The sequence below is a fragment of the Rutidosis leptorrhynchoides genome, chromosome 10 (assembly GCF_046630445.1).
Source record: "Rutidosis leptorrhynchoides isolate AG116_Rl617_1_P2 chromosome 10, CSIRO_AGI_Rlap_v1, whole genome shotgun sequence".
In the NCBI taxonomy this organism is placed as follows: domain Eukaryota; kingdom Viridiplantae; phylum Streptophyta; class Magnoliopsida; order Asterales; family Asteraceae; genus Rutidosis; species Rutidosis leptorrhynchoides.
Window position 1 is genome coordinate 143366236 of NC_092342.1, and position 19589 is coordinate 143385824.

At 36.4% G+C, this 19589-nt stretch overlaps 1 protein-coding gene across 1 annotated transcript; it reads right to left on the reverse strand.

Moving 5' to 3' along the window:
* Positions 1 to 4616: 4616 nt before the first annotated feature.
* Positions 4617 to 5643, reverse strand: LOC139870664 (uncharacterized). The gene is made up of 2 exons (XM_071858445.1): positions 5291 to 5643; positions 4617 to 5058 (listed from the first exon to the last, which is right to left on the reverse strand). Exons 1-2 carry the CDS (start codon positions 5641 to 5643, stop codon positions 4617 to 4619), a joined length of 795 nt encoding a protein of 264 aa, XP_071714546.1.
* Positions 5644 to 19589: the final 13946 nt, after the last annotated feature.

Here is a 19589-nt window from a genome sequence, read left to right on the forward strand (position 1 = left end):
ATACATTAGGTGAGTTTCATTTACCTTTTTACCCTTTATATTTTTGGGCTGAGAATACATGCGGAATTTTTATAAATGTTTTTACAAAATAGACACAAGTAATCAAAACTACATTATATGGTTGAATGATCGAAATCGAATATGCCCCTTTTTATTAAGTCTGGTAATCTAAGAATTAGGGAACAGACACCCTAATTGACGCGAATCCTAAAGATAGATCTATCGGGCCCAACAAGCCCCATCCAAAGTACCGGATGCTTTAGTACTTGAAAATTTATATCATGTCTGAAGGAGGATCCCAGAATGATGGGGATATTCTAATATGCATATTGTGAATGTCGGTTACCAGGTATTAAATCCATATGAATGATATTTTTATCTCTATGCATGGGACGTATGTTTATGAGAAATGGAAATATGAGATATTGTGGTCTATTAAAATTATGAAATGATTATTTATGTAAAACTAATAAACTCACCAACCTTTTGGTTGACACTTTAAAGCATGTTTATTCTCAGGTATGAAAGAAGTCTTACGCTGTGCAATTGCTCATTATAAAGATAATACTTGGAGTCATTCATGACATATTTCAAAAGAAGTTGCATTCGAGTCATTGAGTTCATCAAGATTAATATTAAGTCAATTATAGATAGATATATTATAAAATGGTATGCATGCCGTCAACTTTCGATGTAATGAAAGATTGTCTTTTCAAAAACGAACGCAATGTTTGTAAAATGTATCATATAGAGATCAAGTATCTCGCGATGTAATCAACTGTTGTGAATCGTTTATAATCGATATGGACTTCGTCCGGATGGATTAGGACAGGTCTCTACACCAGCCAATCTGGACGCCGTTCAAATGAACTATCAAATTCTGCTTTGTTTGGTTAATTACCGTTTAATTCTAACTATGCTATGAACCTCCGATTAACATGTAACTTATTCTAACATGCTCATATATGATTATAAAACTCAGAAAAATTGTTCGAGACCCGACCCGAACGTGTTGACTTTTTCGTTGACTTTGACTTGACCAAAGTTGACTTTCATCCAAACTTAATCAAATATTTATGCAATCTTTCTAGCGTACTTTTATACTTGTATCTTACATGAAACTTGACAACGTGATTCACATGCTACGAAATTGAGTCATAACGAGCCATAGGACTAAATGAACACTTTGACTGACCGTGTTTACCGATATTAAGACAACCTATTTTTTTAGGTCAAGACTAGCATTCGTTCTTGCACACGTTACTTTGTGAAGTACATTTGTATTCGTGCAATCAAGGTGAGATCATAGTCCCACTTTTATTATTTTAAACTTACATTTGGGATGAGAAAACATAAACGTTTCCTTTTACAAAGTGAATACAAGTATGGAAACAAACATTCTACGTACGAGTTAGAACAAAAATCCTCAATTCGATTATCATTAGTTACACTTGCCGAGTGTAAGCGAGAACTTATGTTGTATGGCCATATGGGTTTGTCAAACCCTCATTCGGACGGTTCGCTACCGTTATGCGGATGAAATATACTTTCGAGAATAAGTGTATGTTCTAACACTATGTGATGGGGTAACGTTAGTTAAGCGTTGATAATTGGGTGCTCGTGATAACCACTTTTAGAATGATCATACTATTACTCCAACGTTATAAAATCTTGTGGTTTAAATTACTTTCTTACGTATTCACTTATTAAACCTATGATTTCACCAACGTTTTTCGTTGACAATTTTCTATATGTTTTTCTCAGGTCCTTGAACGATATGTGTTACATGCTTTCGCACTTTATTTTTGATACTTGCTTGGATGTCGAGTATACTTGCATACATGGAGCGTCTTTTGACTTTACAATAAATTGTGTCGCATAGGTTTCATTTGCACTTAAAAACGTTGTATCGTATTAGTCGTTGAACTACTTTTTAAACTTTGAAACATCTTTACATATGAAATGAATGCGACATATTTTGGTCAAACGTTGTTTTAAAGACTTATGACCACGTAATGGGACCTAAGTAGACGGCACCGTCAATGACGATTTTGTCGGGTCGCTACATCAACCACCCCAACCCGGTCTTAATTGTTAATTAGCATGATTCACCTTAACACAATGCAAAAGTTCCTTGGGCAAAGTCACAAGTGAAAATTACAAACGTCTAGGCAAATGGCATAGAATCAACAACCTATAAATGAGAGGCCAAGGTCCCTATTTATAGTTCTTAGAATATTCGCGGTGTACGAATTTATCTACCGTCCGCATTAATTTAGCGGAAAGAATCCGCAGTATTTTATTAAAGCGCAAACTTATCCATGTACTTAACTTTCAGCGGATCTTCCAAATCCTTTAAGCACACTTCGCGTAACTTCTGTTTTTAGCCTTTATCACTTAAAATACATATACAATGCTATGTATATGATCAAGTCCCCCCAGTTTAGTATGGTACATTTTGCATAAAAAATGTATCATGATAAACTCTAAAAATAAAATTTCGCAATTATTTATGACTGCGTACGGCATTGAATCATTTCGCTATGCCTTTGTTACCGTTAAATTAATCAAAGTACCATTTCTATCCATTGGCGAGAAATATTACCTTTAAATCAACATGATTGATACTTAATCATAATCGATTAACATTCTCAATCCTCCTATATATACATCGGTATCATCAATCACAAAATCCTTACCCGTTAACCCAAAACACTTGCAATTAATAAAATTCTCAATCAATCTTCACAATCCTTACATTACTCACAACTCCTTTATCATCAAAATGAGAATCGACGAATTTGATAGCAAAGTAAACCCCAAAACCCTGATTACAAAGCTATTAACAAGTCCGGAGTCAAAATCGACAGCATCGTCTGGTAAGGAGAGGCAATCGATTCCAGTTATCGACTTAACAACAAAATCCCCACTCACCAAACCAGGCACCGCCAAACGACCATATGAGACTCCTCCATCATCGTAGAGCAAGAAATTAAAGCAGTGGGAAACTACTCTTTTTGATAATCTGGTGATATCTGAGTATGAGTCTGAGCAACAGATGGGTAAGCCAAAAATATTACCCCTTTATCATAACATTTGCACCTATTATGCTTCTTCGCTAATTCGCGAAATTATTTTTATCGCAGGTTAGTCAACTGGTGACCCAATCTTCCCAAGTCCTGGCACCGTCGACCAGACTACTGAGCTATTCCGCACTCCACCCGAATCCTATGGGGTAAGAGTTGACGGATTGTCAGGGTATACCTGCACTTCCTCTTATGCGGCGTTAGACCAACGCCATCAAATGAAGTTGGCGATATCTGACGAGCTTCGCCATGAATTCATGAAGGTTCTTGCAGCAAAAGCACACAATTTCTTGGTGGAGAACTTCTATATGGCATTTAACTCTGCCTATGACATGATGTGCCGCCAAGAGCAGTTTTTCAATGTTCTTAAATCTGAGAATGCCAAGTATTATACTAAAAAGGCCAAAGTTGCAGACAGCAAAAAGCGTTGTTCTGGTTTTTCTGCAGAAGTCGCCACAGCAAAAGCTGTTACTAAAGAATTAAAGCAGCAACTTTCTGTAGCAGCGGTTAAGGAAAACAATTTTCAAGCAACCGTTAAAGCTTTAACGGAGGATGTTGCCAAACTGACATCAGAGCGGGACAACTCTCTAGCCGCTAAATCCTCCGCAGAGTTCGAATTTATAAAGCTCCGCCAACATTTGCCTGAGTTGTCAAGAAAAGTGCTCATCTCTCATCCCGTTTCCAAAAAAATTTCATTATATGCTAGCCGCTAAATCCTCCGCGGAGTTCGAATTTTTTGCAAGTACTTTTATTTATATAGCGCTTTCATCATCAACATTCATAACATGGACTTGCCTTTTGCAATTTCCAACTTTTATTATTGTGCACATAATAAGTATGTACTTTTGCGAAACAATCTGCATTTGTATATATTTATACGTTATGAATCTTCCAAGTCCGCCAAAACGATCCTTAGGCAATTAATTAGCACCGCGAAGCATCTAAGTATCGCAGAATAAAAAACTTAGGAAATTATCATCCTTTCGCGATAAATAGTTTCTGTAAGTGGGCAATGTCATCACTACACGACTTAGCTTTCGCGAAACATATCAGTATATTGAAACCAAATTTTATAGAAAATTTCATGAACTGTAAATATGCTGCAAAGTCTTATTAATATTACCAATATAAGCAATCTTTTCACGTGTTTATTCAGTATATTCTTATAACTATGATCAAGACTTGCAAAAATAAAAAAACACATAGAAAAATAACAAGTGCGCTTTTTTTATATTTCATTTTTCACTTCGATTACATATGTGCATTGCTCAACACTTTATTTTTACAAATTTATGCATAATATCGCATTAACAAAGCAGCATGCCACGCATTAGGGAGATTTCTCCCTTCTATGTCTACGAGTTTATACGATCATGCCGCATTAATAGCAATAACTTGATAAGGACCCTCCCAGTTAGGTCCCAACATACCAAGTTTTTCTACTCGACTCGCATCATTATTCTACAGTACCCATTCGCCTACATCAAAGGACAATGTACGCACTGTTTTGTTGTAATACTTGGCAATTTGCTATTTGTTATTTGCCTCCCTGATAGCAGCCATTAACCTTCGCTCTTCTATTAAATTCAAGTTTTCACATAGAGCTTCGCTATTTGTTTCTTCATCAAAGTTAACAATTCTATACATTGGCACAAGAATTTCAGCGGGTATTACTGCTTCAGAGCCATATACTAAACTAAAGGGTGTTTTACCTGTACTTTTCTTGAAAGTAGTGCGATGCACCCATAATACATTTGGTAGCTCGTCCACCCAACTAGTACGTTTTTCATATAACCACTTTTTAATACCGCTTACAATGTCACGATTAGTTACTTCGCATAAGCCATTAGCTTGCGGATGTGCCACCGACGTAAACTTATGGATTATATTTAAATCGGTGCACCATGTTTTGAACGGGTCTTTCCCTATTTGAGCCCCATTATCGCTAACCAACTCTCGCATAATCCCAAATCTGCACACAATATATTCCCAAACAAAATTATGCACTTGCACTCAAGTGATAGTGTGAACTGCCTTCGCCTCAACCCATTTTGTAAAATAATCAAATTCCCACAATTAAGAATTTGACATTGATAGGACCTGTAGGAAATGGCTCCACAACGTCAATAGCCCATTTGTGAAACGGCCATGGCGAGTTAATAGGAATCATATCGTGCCTTGGCATCCTATTCTGCGGCGCATACCTTTGGCAACTTTTGCAACGCTTAACAATCTTTGCAACATATCGATATAAAGATGGCCAAAAATAACCCATTCGCATAATTTTAGCCACAATGGTTTTATAACCTGAATGCAATGCGCAGGAACCATTGTGTACTTCATCCACTATCATTTCAGCTTCAATTGGGCCAACACACCGCATCATTGGACCGTAATATGACTTACGGTATAAAATATCATTTTGAATGATGTACATTGGTGCCCGCTCATGAACTAAAAGAGCTTCGCGTTTGTCATTCGGCAGAAAATTATTGCGGATGTACTGAGTAATTGGTTCCATCCAGTTTGGTTGTGCTTCCTCAACCGACGCGACCATTAAACCATTACCAATTGACTTGCTTGGTAACTCCTCCACCCAAACTTACTTTTTAAAGTGCAAAAATGTTAACTTAGCCAACTTGCTTAATCCATCCGCTTTCTTATTTTGACTTCTTGATACTTGTGCGAGTTCAAAATGCTCAAACCACAAAACTGATTCTTACAACAACTTCAAATACTTTTGCATTGAAAGTTCATGTGCGTCAAAAGAGCCATTAAACTGATTTGCCACTAGCTGTGAATATGTAAAAGCGTGCAACTTGGTGACATGCATTTTATGCACGATATTTAAACCAGCGAGCAACGCTTCATATTCAGCTTCATTATTTAAAACTTCAAAATTGAAACGTAGCGCTTACGTGTGCTCCTCACCACTTGGGCTTGCTAACACTAGGCCTGCACCAGGACCTTCTACTCATGAGGCTCCATCGATAAATAAATCCCATGTTTCGCCCTGCACCGGCTTTAACTCTGTTCGTTCATTAATTACCTTCAGGTCACTAGACATTTCCACAAGGTAATCTGCTAGAACCTGGCCTTTTATAGCATTGCGCAGAAGGTAAGAGATTTCATAAGCACCTAACTCCACTGCCCACAATGCGAGCCTACCAGATATTTATGGTTTCATTAAACTTGCTTGATTGGAATGTTAGTTAGCACATGTACTGGGTGCCCTTAAAAATATCTCCTCAACCTTCGCGATGTTAATATTAGCGCGTACACAAATTTTTCAATGGGTGCATAGTTTATTTCACTCCCCGCGAGAGCTTTGATGAAAAAATACAATGGCTTTTGTATTTTATCCCTTTCCGCCACTAAAACTGGACCAAAAGCTTCATTTGCCACTAATATATAGAGGTAAAGAATTTTGCCTTTAATTGGTACTGTTAACGTAGGTAAATTTTTCAACAACTTCTTCACTTCCTGAAACGCGGTTTCAGCCTCACTTGCCCATAAAAAACTCTTTTACTTTAGACAACCTTTCAAGGTTTTCAAAAATGGTAATTGCCTTTCAGTGGCTTTGGACAAAAAACGCGTTAACGCGGCTAACTTACCCGTCAAATTTTGCACTCCTTTAACTGTCTTTGGCGCAGTCATATTCTCAATGGTCGCTATCTTCTTTGGGTTAGCTTGAATACCCTGCTCAGTAACGAGATAGCCCAAAAATTTTCCTTCTGTTTCGCCGAAACTACACTTTGACGGATTGAGCTTCATATTTATTCTGCGCAATGTATCAAATGTTTCCCGCATATCATCTAAAATAAGCGCTTACGTTGTGCTTTTAATTACTAAATCATCCACATAAGCCTCAAGATTGCACCCAATTTAGGTTTCAAACGCAGTGTCAATTAGCCGTTGGTATGTTGCACCCGCATTGATTACACCAAAAGGCATCATTACATAAGAAAATATACCCTTGCCTGTATGGAAAGCATTTTTATCTGCATCTTCCCTAGCCATTGGGATATGATGATATCCCCTCGCGACAGCTAAAACACATTTGTACGGAAAGGCATGCAATGATTCCACCTTCAAATCAATTTCTGGAAGTGGATAATTATCATTAGGGCATTCTTTATTTAGGTCTTTGAAATCAATGCACATTCTCCATGAGCCATCAGGTTTTTTCACCAAAACTGGGTTAGCAATCCATGATTGATATTGAACTCTGCACAAAATACCTGCTGCCACTAGCTTTGTAACCTCCTCACACAGCCATTTAGTGTGATCTAGGGCCATACCCCTGCGCTTTTGAACTACAGGCTTTAAGGCAGGATTGACATTGAGATTGTGTTCCGCAATATGATGCGGAACGCCAGTCATATCATTTTCACATCAAGCAAAAACATCCATGTACTCCATGAGTAACTGCACAATCTGGTTTTTTGTATCAGCACTAATATTGAGGCCAACTTTAATTTTTTGATTAGGATAATCAAGATTCACCACTACCATATTATCCACAGCATCAACGCTTTCTTTAACTGCACTTTTCATATTAACAGCCTCACAAATAGGGATGACACTTGCCGAGCTAATCGTTGCAATACCTTTACGCGTTAAAAATTTAATCATACCATGAATTGTAGATGGAACAATTTCGAATTTATCCAACGCGGATCTGCCCAACAACATGTTGTAGCGAGAAGAAGTCCGCATAATATAGAAATCTAGTTGTGCTTGGTGCACTAAATTAGCATCATTTTCATCAACTAGCTCAATATTTAAAGATAATAGCCCTATAGACCAGGAAGATTCTCCCGCAAAACCGGTTAGCGAGGCTGTGGTAGGTTTTAAGTTTGCCCTAATACTCTCCGGCAATTGAACAAAACATTGCTCATAAACAATGTCAACACTACTGCCATTATCGACATGAACTTTCATAATTGTGATTCCAGTCTGCGCGATTTTGCATGATATTACTATTGGCATCTCAGAGAAGTCTTCGCTTTGCATTTTGGGAAAACTTATTGGCGCGAACTACCATTTCTGAAGCATTTTTACCAATTTTCGCTTTCTTCCCCTCTTTTGAGCATTTGTTTGTATAGTGACAGCAGTATCACAGACGTTTGCATTATTATTCGTCATTTCCACGAATAATCAAAAAGCTGCAAATTTCGAACGTATTAACCTGTGACTCATAAAAACAATACACAATCATAACTAAACAAGCCAATTTATTGTTTGATAGCACAAAATAACAAATTCTGAGTTTAATCTTGAACGTGTCCCATGGATGGCTCCAATTGATCAATCCTAGATTAAAGATACTTAATTAAGGATTGAGTGCAATGAGATTAAGATTGTGGAATGAGATGTTTGATGATTGTTTTGGGCCCTGATGATTGTTTTTCACTTTATCAATCAAGTGATCAACCACCCCGACCTGGTCTTGATTGTTAATTAAGTATCTTTAATCTAGGACTCAATGAGATTAAGATTGTGAAATGGGATGTTTGATGATTGTTTTTGTAGTGACCCGAACTTTTCCATGTTTATATATATTAATTGAGATTGATATTTACATGATTAAATGTTTCCAACATGTTAAGCAATCAAACTTGTTAAGACTTGATTAATTGAAATATGTTTCATATAGACAATTGACCACCCAAGTTGACCGGCGATTCACGAACGTTAAAACTTGTAAAAACGACTTGACGATATATATATGGATATACATATGGTTAACATGAGATTATGATAAGTAAGTATCTCCATAAGTATAATAACAATGAGTTATATACATATAAACAAGACTACTAACTTAAGGATTTCGAAACGAGACATATATGTAACGATTATCGTTGTAACGACATTTAAATGTATATATATCATATTAAGATATATTAATATATCATAATATCATGATAATATGATAATTTAACATCTCATTAGATATAATAAACAATGGGTTAACAACATTAATTGAGATCGTTAACTTAAAGGTTTCAAAACAACACTTACATGTAACGACTAACGATGACTTAACGACTCCGTTAAAATGTATATACATGTAGTGTATTTAGATGTATTAAAATACTTTTGGAAGACTTCAAGACATATATCAAAACACTCATACTTAACGAAAATGGTTACAGTTACTTTCCCATTCTTTTCTTTCATCAAGAATTCTAGTCGTATTCTTACCCGTATTATACACAGCTTCAAAACGTACTTACTATGGGTATATACCAATAGGAACTAGCATGGGATTCCACTCTTGATTATGTCATGTATGACTAATCAATTTTAACTTCTACCATGAGCTAGTCAACTAACTAGAACTCCTTTTAACCCCACTCACCACTCACCAATTAACACTCATCATTCACTCCATTTCACTTCCAAATCTCTTTCTAATTCTCTCTCAACACACCCACACTATTATGAACGTATTTTTCCAGTAGTTAATCATCATCTTCATCAAAAATCACTTCAAGAATCAAGCTATAATCATCATAGGAAGAACACTTCAAGAATACTTCAAAAATCCCTTCAAGTTTACTAATTTACTTCCAAGCTTTCTAATCCATTCCAAGTAATCATCTAAGATCAAGAAACCTTTGTTATATACAGTAGGTTATCTTTCTTATTCAAGGTAATATTCATATTCAAACTTTGATTCAATTTCTATAACTATAAACTATCTTAATTCGAGTAAAAATCTTACTTGAACTTGTTTTTGTGTCATGATCCTACTTCAAGAACTTTCAAGCCATCCAAGATCCTTTGAAGCTAGATCATTTCTTGTCACTTCCAGTAGGTTTACCTACTAAACTTGAGGTAGTAATGATGTTCATAACATCATTCGATTCATATATATAAAACTATCTTATTCGAAGGTTTAAACTCATAATCACTAGAACATAGTTTAGTTAATTCTAAACTTGTTCGCAAACAAAAGTTAATCCTTCTAACTTGACTTTTAAAATTAACTAAACACATGTTCTATATCTATATGATATGCTAACTTAATGATTTAAAACCTAGAAACACGAAAAACACCGTAAAACCGGATTTACGCCGTCGTAGTAACACCGCGGGCTGTTTTGGGTTAGTTAATTAAAAACTATGATAAACTTTGATTTAAAAGTTGTTATTCTGAGAAAATGATTTTTATTATGAACATGAAACTATATCCAAAAATTATGGTTAAACTCAAAGTGGAAGTATGTTTTCTAAAATGGTCATCTAGACGTCGTTCTTTCGACTGAAATGACTACCTTTACAAAAACGACTTGTAACTTATTTTTCTGACTATAAACCTATACTTTTTCTGTTTAGATTCATAAAATAGAGTTCAATATGAAATCATAGCAATTTGATTCACTCAAAACGGATTTAAAATGAAGAAGTTATGGGTAAAACAAGATTGGATAATTTTTCTCATTTTAGCTACGTGAAAGTTGATAACAAATCTATTCCAACCATAACTTAATCAACTTGTATTGTATATTATGTAATCTTGAGATACCATAGACACGTATACAATGTTTCGACCTATCATGTCGACCCATCTATATAATATATTTTGGAACAACCATAGACACTCTATATGCAGTAATGTGGGAGTTAGCTATACAGGGTTGAGGTTGATTCCAAAATAATATATATAGTTTGAGTTGTGATCAATACTGAGATACGTATACACTGGGTCGTGGATTGATTCAAGATAATATTTATCGATTTATTTCTGTACATCTAACTGTGGACAACTAGTTGTAGGTTACTAACGAGGACAGCTGACTTAATAAACTTAAAACATCAAAATATATTAAAAGTGTTGTAAATATATTTTGAACATACTTTAATATACATGTATATATTGTTATAGGTTCGTGAATCAACAGTGGCCAAGTCTTACTTCTCGACGAAGTAAAAATCTGTGAAAGTGAGTTATAGTCCCACTTTTAAAATCTAATATTTTTGGGATGAGAATACATGCAGGTTTTATAAATGATTTACAAAATAGACACAAGTACGTGAAACTACATTCTATGGTTGAATTATCGAAATCGAATATGCCCCTTTTTATTAAGTCTGGTAATCTAAGAATTAGGGAACAGACACCCTAATTGACGCGAATCATAAAGATAGATCTATTGGGCTTAACAAACCCCATCCAAAGTACCGGATGCTTTAGTACTTCGAAATTTATATCATATCCGAAGGGTGTCCCGGAATGATGGGGATATTCTTATATATGCATCTTGTTAATGTCGGTTACCAGGTGTTCACCATATGAATGATTTTTATCTCTATGTATGGGATGTGTATTGAAATATGAAATCTTGTGGTCTATTGTTACGATTTGATATATATAGGTTAAACCTATAACTCACCAACTTTTTTTGTTGACGTTTAAAGCATGTTTATTCTCAGGTGAATATTAAGAGCTTCCGCTGTTGCATACTAAAATAAGGACAAGATTTGGAGTCCATGTTTGTATGATATTGTGTAAAAACTGCATTCAAGAAACTGATTTCGATGTAACATATTTGTATTGTAAACCATTATGTAATGGTCGTGTGTAAACAGGATATTTTAGATTATCATTATTTGATAATCTACGTAAAGCTTTTTAAACCTTTATTTATGAAATAAAGGTCATGGTTTGTTTTAAAAATGAATGCAGTCTTTGAAAAACGTCTCATATAGAGGTCAAAACCTCGCAACGAAATCAATTAATATGGAACGTTTTTAATCAATAAGAACGGGACATTTCAGTTGGTATCAGAGCGTTGGTCTTAGAGAACCAGAATTTTGCATTAGTGTGTCTTATGTAGTTTGTTAGGATGCATTAGTGAGTCTGGACTTCGACCGTGTTTATTTGAAAAATGATTGCTTAACAAATTTTGTTGGAAACTATATATTTTTAACATGTGAATATTATGTGATATATTAATCTCTTAACGCGTTTGATATTATGTGATAGATGTCTACCTCTAGAACAAGTCCCATTGACTCACCTAATAATAATGAAGAGTCAAATGTAAATTGGAATGATTCGTGGACTGATTCACAAGTTCCCGAAGAGGAACCGGAAGAAGAGTCGGAACCAGAAGAAGAATCGGAACCGGAAGAAGAATCGGAACCGGATGAAGAAATAGAACCGGTGGGGGAAATAATAAAACGGTTAAGTAAAAGAAAATCCTCAACCAACCGACCAAGGTTAATTATGGTCAATGGTGTTTCCGCTAAGGAAGCAAAATATTGGGAGGACTACCAATTCTCCGATGAATCGGATTCCGACGAGAATTCCGATGATGTTATAGAAATTACCCCAACTGAATTTAAAAAGGCAAAAGAAAATAATAAGGGAAAGGGCATAAAAATAGAGAAATCTAATTCCAACCCCGATGAACTTTATATGTATCGTCAACCCCCGAAGTCCTTAAGTTGTAACAATGACCCGGGAACCTCTAAACCACCAGGTTTTTCTAAACCAATGTGGAAAATAACGGCTCGTATTAGGGGAACATCATATATCCCTAGAAACTTGGGAAAACGAACCAAAACCAAAGAAGAAGAAACAAGCGAGTCGGAATAAGATAGTTGTATTCGTGTGGTGTGATATATGTAATATAGTGTGCTTATGCTTTATGATATATGTAAAAATTGTTTGTATTAATAAGTATTTTTTTATGAATCTAACTCTTGTCTATTTTACAGTATAAAAACACAAAATGGATAGACAACCCAATATTTTAAGAGACCTACCCGGAGACATGATTGATGAAATCTTGTCTAGAGTCGGTCAGAATTCCTCGGCACAACTATTTAAGGCGAGATCAGTTTGTAAGACATTCGAAGAACGTTCCAAGAATGATTTGGTTTATAAAAGGCTTTCGTTCGGAAGATGGGGGATATCACATTGGGAAATCCATAAGTTACGATGTGTTTACTTTGACGCATATATTGCGGGGAACCCAAATGCTATTTTACGCAACGGGTTAAGAAATTATTTTGACTCAGTATATCCAAATATAGGACTTCGTGATTTAGAAAAAGCGGCTAACATGCAACATAAAGAAGCATGTTATGCTTACGGGTTAGTAATGTTCGCTTCTCACCAAAGTGAGAACAAGAACATCGGGCTACAACTATTAAACAAAACGTTCCCTCAAGTGACGGAGTCGGTAATTGGGGTAAGAAATGAGGTTTTTAGGTTATTACGAGACTGTTGGTCATTACGTAACCCTCGTCCCTTTGACGACGTTACAACACGCTGTCTTATCAACGGCCATAACGGTTATGTTCCACAAGACCAAGGATGGGAAGTAATCCTAGTAAAACCAGAATGCATGACTTGTTTCTGGACGTATGAATTACGTGTCTTTATTGCCTTTGCTGAACGACTTGTGTACTAGCTAGAATTGTCTTCACAACTATGTTGTATCAAAGTTATTGTGTGCTATATTTCATGCTTTATGTAAAATAAACGGTATTGTAAGTTTGTAAAATATTGTATAAAAGTTTGAACGCGAAATATTATTACAATCAGTTTTTCATATAGAATTGTAGTAGTTGAATTGTATATTAGCTACTAAGTATGAACTTAACGGGTAGGTACTACCCGAATTTAAACTTATAAAATGCTAATATGAAGAAAAAGCTTTTATAAATGAGTTCATATTATGCTACGAAATACTATTAACTACTCTTAATATTCTGTATGATTAACTTGTTCCATTTAACTATTTTGAAGGAAATGGCACCGACTACTCGACACACCGTGAATATGAATGAAGAGGAATTCCGTACTTTTCTAGCTTCAAACATAGCCGCAGTACAGGCTGCGCTATATACCAACAATAACCTTGGATCTGGCAGTACAGGAAATCGTGTAGGATGCACCTACAAAGAATTCACTGCCTGCAAACCTTTGGAATTTGATGGAACCGAAGGACCGATCGGATTGAAACGGTGGACCGAGAAGGTTGAATCGGTGTTTGCCATAAGTAAGTGTACTGAAGAGGACAAAGTGAAGTACGCTACGCATACCTTCACAGGTTCTGCGTTAACATGGTGGAATACCTATCTAGAGCAAGTGGGACAAGATGATGCGTACGCACTACCGTGGTCAGCATTCAAGCACTTGATGAACGAGAAATACCGTCCCAGAACCGAGGTCAATAAGCTCAAGACAGAACTTAGAGGGTTACGAACCCAAGGATTTGATATTACCACGTACGAAAGACGATTCACAGAATTGTGCCTATTGTGTCCGGGAGCATTCGAAGATGAGGAAGAGAAGATCGACGCGTTTGTGAAAGGATTACCGGAAAGAATCCAAGAAGATATAAGTTCACACGAGCCCGCCTCCATACAACAGGCATGTAGAATGGCTCACAAACTAGTGAACCAGATTGAAGAAAGAATTAAAGAACAGACTGCTGAAGAGGCCAATGTGAAGCAAGTCAAAAGAAAGTGGGAGGAAAACGGTGATAAGAATCACCAATACAACAACAGCAATTACAACAATAATCGCAACAATTATCCCAACAATCGCAACATCAATCGCAACTACAACAAACGGCCCAACAACAACAACAACAACAACAACAACAACAACAACAACAACTACAACAATCATCCCAACAACAATAATAACCGCAACAACAACAACAATCAGAAGCAGCTATGCCAAAGGTGTGAAAAGAATCACTCGGGGTTCTGCACCAAATTTTGCAACAAGTGTAAAAGAAATGGTCATAGCGCGGCGAAGTGTGAGGTCTACGGACCAGGGGTTAATAGAACGAAAGGAACAAATGGTGTCGGAACGAGTAATGGCGGAGCAAGTAGTGTCGGAGCAAGTTATGCCAATGTAGTTTGTTATAAATGTGGAAAACCAGGCCACATTATTAGAAATTGCCCGAACCAGGAGAACACGAATGGACAAGGCCGTGGAAGAGTTTTCAATATTAATGCGGTAGAGGCACAGGAAGACCCGGAGCTTGTTACGGGTACGTTTCTTATTGACAATAAATCTGCTTACGTTTTATTTGATTCGGGTGCGGATAGAAGCTATATGAGTAGAGATTTTTGTGCTAAATTAAGTTGTCCATTGACGCCTTTGGATAGTAAATTTTTACTCGAATTAGCAAATGGTAAATTAATTTCAGCAGATAATATATGTCGGAATCGAGAAATTAAACTGGTTAGCGAAACATTTAAGATTGATTTGATACCAGTAGAGTTAGGGAGTTTTGATGTGATAATCGGTATGGACTGGTTGAAAGAAGTGAAAGCGGAGATCGTTTGTTACAAAAATGCAATTCGCATTATACGAGAAAAAGGAAAACCCTTAATGGTGTACGGAGAAAAGGGCAACACGAAGCTACATCTTATTAGTAATTTGAAGGCACAAAAACTAATAAGAAAAGGTTGCTATGCTGTTCTAGCACACGTCGAGAAAGTACAAACTGAAGAAAAGAGCATCAATGATGTTCCCATTGCAAAAGAATTTCCCGATGTATTTCCGAAAGAATTACCGGGATTACCCCCACATCGATCCGTGGAATTTCAAATAGATCTTGTACCAGGAGCTGCACCAATAGCTCGTGCTCCTTACAGACTCGCACCCAGCGAGATGAAAGAACTGCAAAGCCAATTACAAGAACTTTTAGAGCGTGGTTTCATTCGACCAAGCACATCACCGTGGGGAGCTCCTGTTTTGTTTGTCAAGAAGAAAGATGGTACATTCAGGTTGTGTATCGACTACCGAGAGTTGAACAAACTTACCATCAAGAACCGCTACCCACTACCGAGAATCGACGACTTATTTGATCAACTACAAGGCTCGTCTGTTTATTCAAAGATTGACTTACGTTCCGGGTATCATCAAATGCGGGTGAAAGAAGATGATATTCCAAAGACTGCTTTCAGAACACGTTACGGTCATTACGAGTTTATGGTCATGCCGTTTGGTTTAACTAATGCACCAGCTGTGTTCATGGACCTTATGAACCGAGTGTGTGGACCATACCTTGACAAGTTTGTCATTGTTTTCATTGATGACATACTTATTTACTCAAAGAATGACCAAGAACACGGTGAACATTTGAGAAAGGTGTTAGAAGTATTGAGGAAGGAAGAATTGTACGCTAAGTTTTCAAAGTGTGCATTTTGGTTGGAAGAAGTTCAATTCCTCGGTCACATAGTGAACAAAGAAGGTATTAAGGTGGATCCGGCAAAGATAGAAACTGTTGAAAAGTGGGAAACCCCGAAAACTCCGAAACACATACGCCAGTTTTTAGGACTAGCTGGTTACTACAGAAGGTTCATCCAAGACTTTTCCAGAATAGCAAAACCCTTGACTGCATTAACGCATAAAGGGAAGAAATTTGAATGGAATGATGAACAAGAGAAAGCGTTTCAGTTATTGAAGAAAAAGCTAACTACGGCACCTATATTGTCATTGCCTGAAGGGAATGATGATTTTGTGATTTATTGTGACGCATCAAAGCAAGGTCTCGGTTGTGTATTAATGCAACGAACGAAGGTGATTGCTTATGCGTCTAGACAATTGAAGATTCACGAACAAAATTATACGACGCATGATTTGGAATTAGGCGCGGTTGTTTTTGCATTAAAGACTTGGAGGCACTACTTATATGGGGTCAAAAGTATTATATATACCGACCACAAAAGTCTTCAACACATATTTAATCAGAAACAACTGAATATGAGGCAGCGTAGGTGGATTGAATTATTGAATGATTACGACTTTGAGATTCGTTACCACCCGGGAAAAGCAAATGTGGTAGCCGATGCCTTGAGCAGGAAGGACAGAGAACCCATTCGAGTAAAATCTATGAATATAATGATTCATAATAACCTTACTACTCAAATAAAGGAGGCGCAACAAGGAGTTTTAAAAGAAGGAAATTTAAAGGATGAAATACCCAAAGGATCGGAGAAGCATCTTAATATTCGGGAAGACGGAACCCGGTATAGGGCTGAAAGGATTTGGGTACCAAGATTTGGAGATATGAGAGAAATGGTACTTAGAGAAGCTCATAAAACCAGATACTCAATACATCCTGGAACGGGGAAGATGTACAAGGATCTCAAGAAACATTTTTGGTGGCCGGGTATGAAAGCCGATGTTGCTAAATATGTAGGAGAATGTTTGACGTGTTCTAAGGTCAAAGCTGAGCATCAGAAACCATCAGGTCTACTTCAACAACCCGAAATCCCGGAATGGAAATGGGAAAACATTACCATGGATTTCATCACTAAATTGCCAAGGACTGCAAGTGGTTTTGATACTATTTGGGTAATAGTTGATCGTCTCACCAAATCAGCACACTTCCTACCAATAAGAGAAGATGACAAGATGGAGAAGTTAGCACGACTGTATTTGAAGGAAGTCATCTCCAGACATGGAATACCAATCTCTATTATCTCTGATAGGGATGGCAGATTTATTTCAAGATTCTGGCAGACATTACAGCAAGCATTAGGAACTCGTCTAGACATGAGTACTGCCTATCATCCACAAACTGATGGGCAGAGTGAAAGGACGATACAAACGCTTGAAGACATGCTACGAGCATGTGTTATTGATTTCGGAAACAGTTGGGATCGACATCTACCGTTAGCAGAATTTTCCTACAACAACAGCTACCATTCAAGCATTGAGATGGCGCCGTTTGAAGCACTTTATGGTAGAAAGTGTAGGTCTCCGATTTGTTGGAGTGAAGTGGGGGATAGACAGATTACGGGTCCGGAGATTATACAAGAAACTACCGAGAAGATCATCCAAATTCAACAACGGTTGAAAACCGCCCAAAGTCGACAAAAGAGCTACGCTGACATTAAAAGAAAAGATATAGAATTTGAAATTGGAGAGATGGTCATGCTTAAAGTTGCACCTTGGAAAGGCGTTGTTCGATTTGGTAAACGAGGGAAATTAAATCCAAGGTATATTGGACCATTCAAGATTATTGATCGTGTCGGACCAGTAGCTTACCGACTTGAGTTACCTCAACAACTCGCGGCTGTACATAACACTTTCCACGTCTCGAATTTGAAGAAATGTTTTGCTAAAGAAGATCTCACTATTCCGTTAGATGAAATCCAAATCAATGAAAAACTCCAATTCATCGAAGAACCCGTCGAAATAATGGATCGTGAGGTTAAAAGACTTAAGCAAAACAAGATACCAATTGTTAAGGTTCGATGGAATGCTCGTAGAGGACCCGAGTTCACCTGGGAGCGTGAAGATCAGATGAAGAAGAAATACCCGCATCTATTTCCAGAAGATTCGTCAACACCTTCAACAGCTTAAAATTTCGGGACGAAATTTAGTTAACGGGTAGGTACTGTAGTGACCCGAACTTTTCCATGTTTATATATATTAATTGAGATTGATATTTACATGATTAAATGTTTCCAACATGTTAAGCAATCAAACTTGTTAAGACTTGATTAATTGAAATATGTTTCATATAGACAATTGACCACCCAAGTTGACCGGCGATTCACGAACGTTAAAACTTGTAAAAACGACTTGACGATATATATATGGATATACATATGGTTAACATGAGATTATGATAAGTAAGTATCTCCATAAGTATAATAACAATGAGTTATATACATATAAACAAGACTACTAACTTAAGGATTTCGAAACGAGACATATATGTAACGATTATCGTTGTAACGACATTTAAATGTATATATATCATATTAAGATATATTAATATATCATAATATCATGATAATATGATAATTTAACATCTCATTAGATATAATAAACAATGGGTTAACAACATTAATTGAGATCGTTAACTTAAAGGTTTCAAAACAACACTTACATGTAACGACTAACGATGACTTAACGACTCCGTTAAAATGTATATACATGTAGTGTATTTAGATGTATTAAAATACTTTTGGAAGACTTCAAGACATATATCAAAACACTCATACTTAACGAAAATGGTTACAGTTACTTTCCCATTCTTTTCTTTCATCAAGAATTCTAGTCGTATTCTTACCCGTATTATACACAGCTTCAAAACGTACTTACTATGGGTATATACCAATAGGAACTAGCATGGGATTCCACTCTTGATTATGTCATGTATGACTAATCAATTTTAACTTCTACCATGAGCTAGTCAACTAACTAGAACTCCTTTTAACCCCACTCACCACTCACCAATTAACACTCATCATTCACTCCATTTCACTTCCAAATCTCTTTCTAATTCTCTCTCAACACACCCACACTATTATGAACGTATTTTTCCAGTAGTTAATCATCATCTTCATCAAAAATCACTTCAAGAATCAAGCTATAATCATCATAGGAAGAACACTTCAAGAATACTTCAAAAATCCCTTCAAGTTTACTAATTTACTTCCAAGCTTTCTAATCCATTCCAAGTAATCATCTAAGATCAAGAAACCTTTGTTATATACAGT

What these genes read in the sequence shown, in the direction of transcription:
- LOC139870664 (XM_071858445.1), bottom strand. Translation starts at nt 5,643, where the DNA reads ATGGTCGCGTCGGTTGAGGAAGCACAACCAAACTGGATGGAACCAATT. An exon ending in CGTTGCAAAAGTTGCCAAAG is followed by an intron (nt 5,059 to 5,290) that starts GTATGCGCCGCA and finishes TATTGTGTGCAG; the next exon opens with ATTTGGGATTATGCGAGAGT.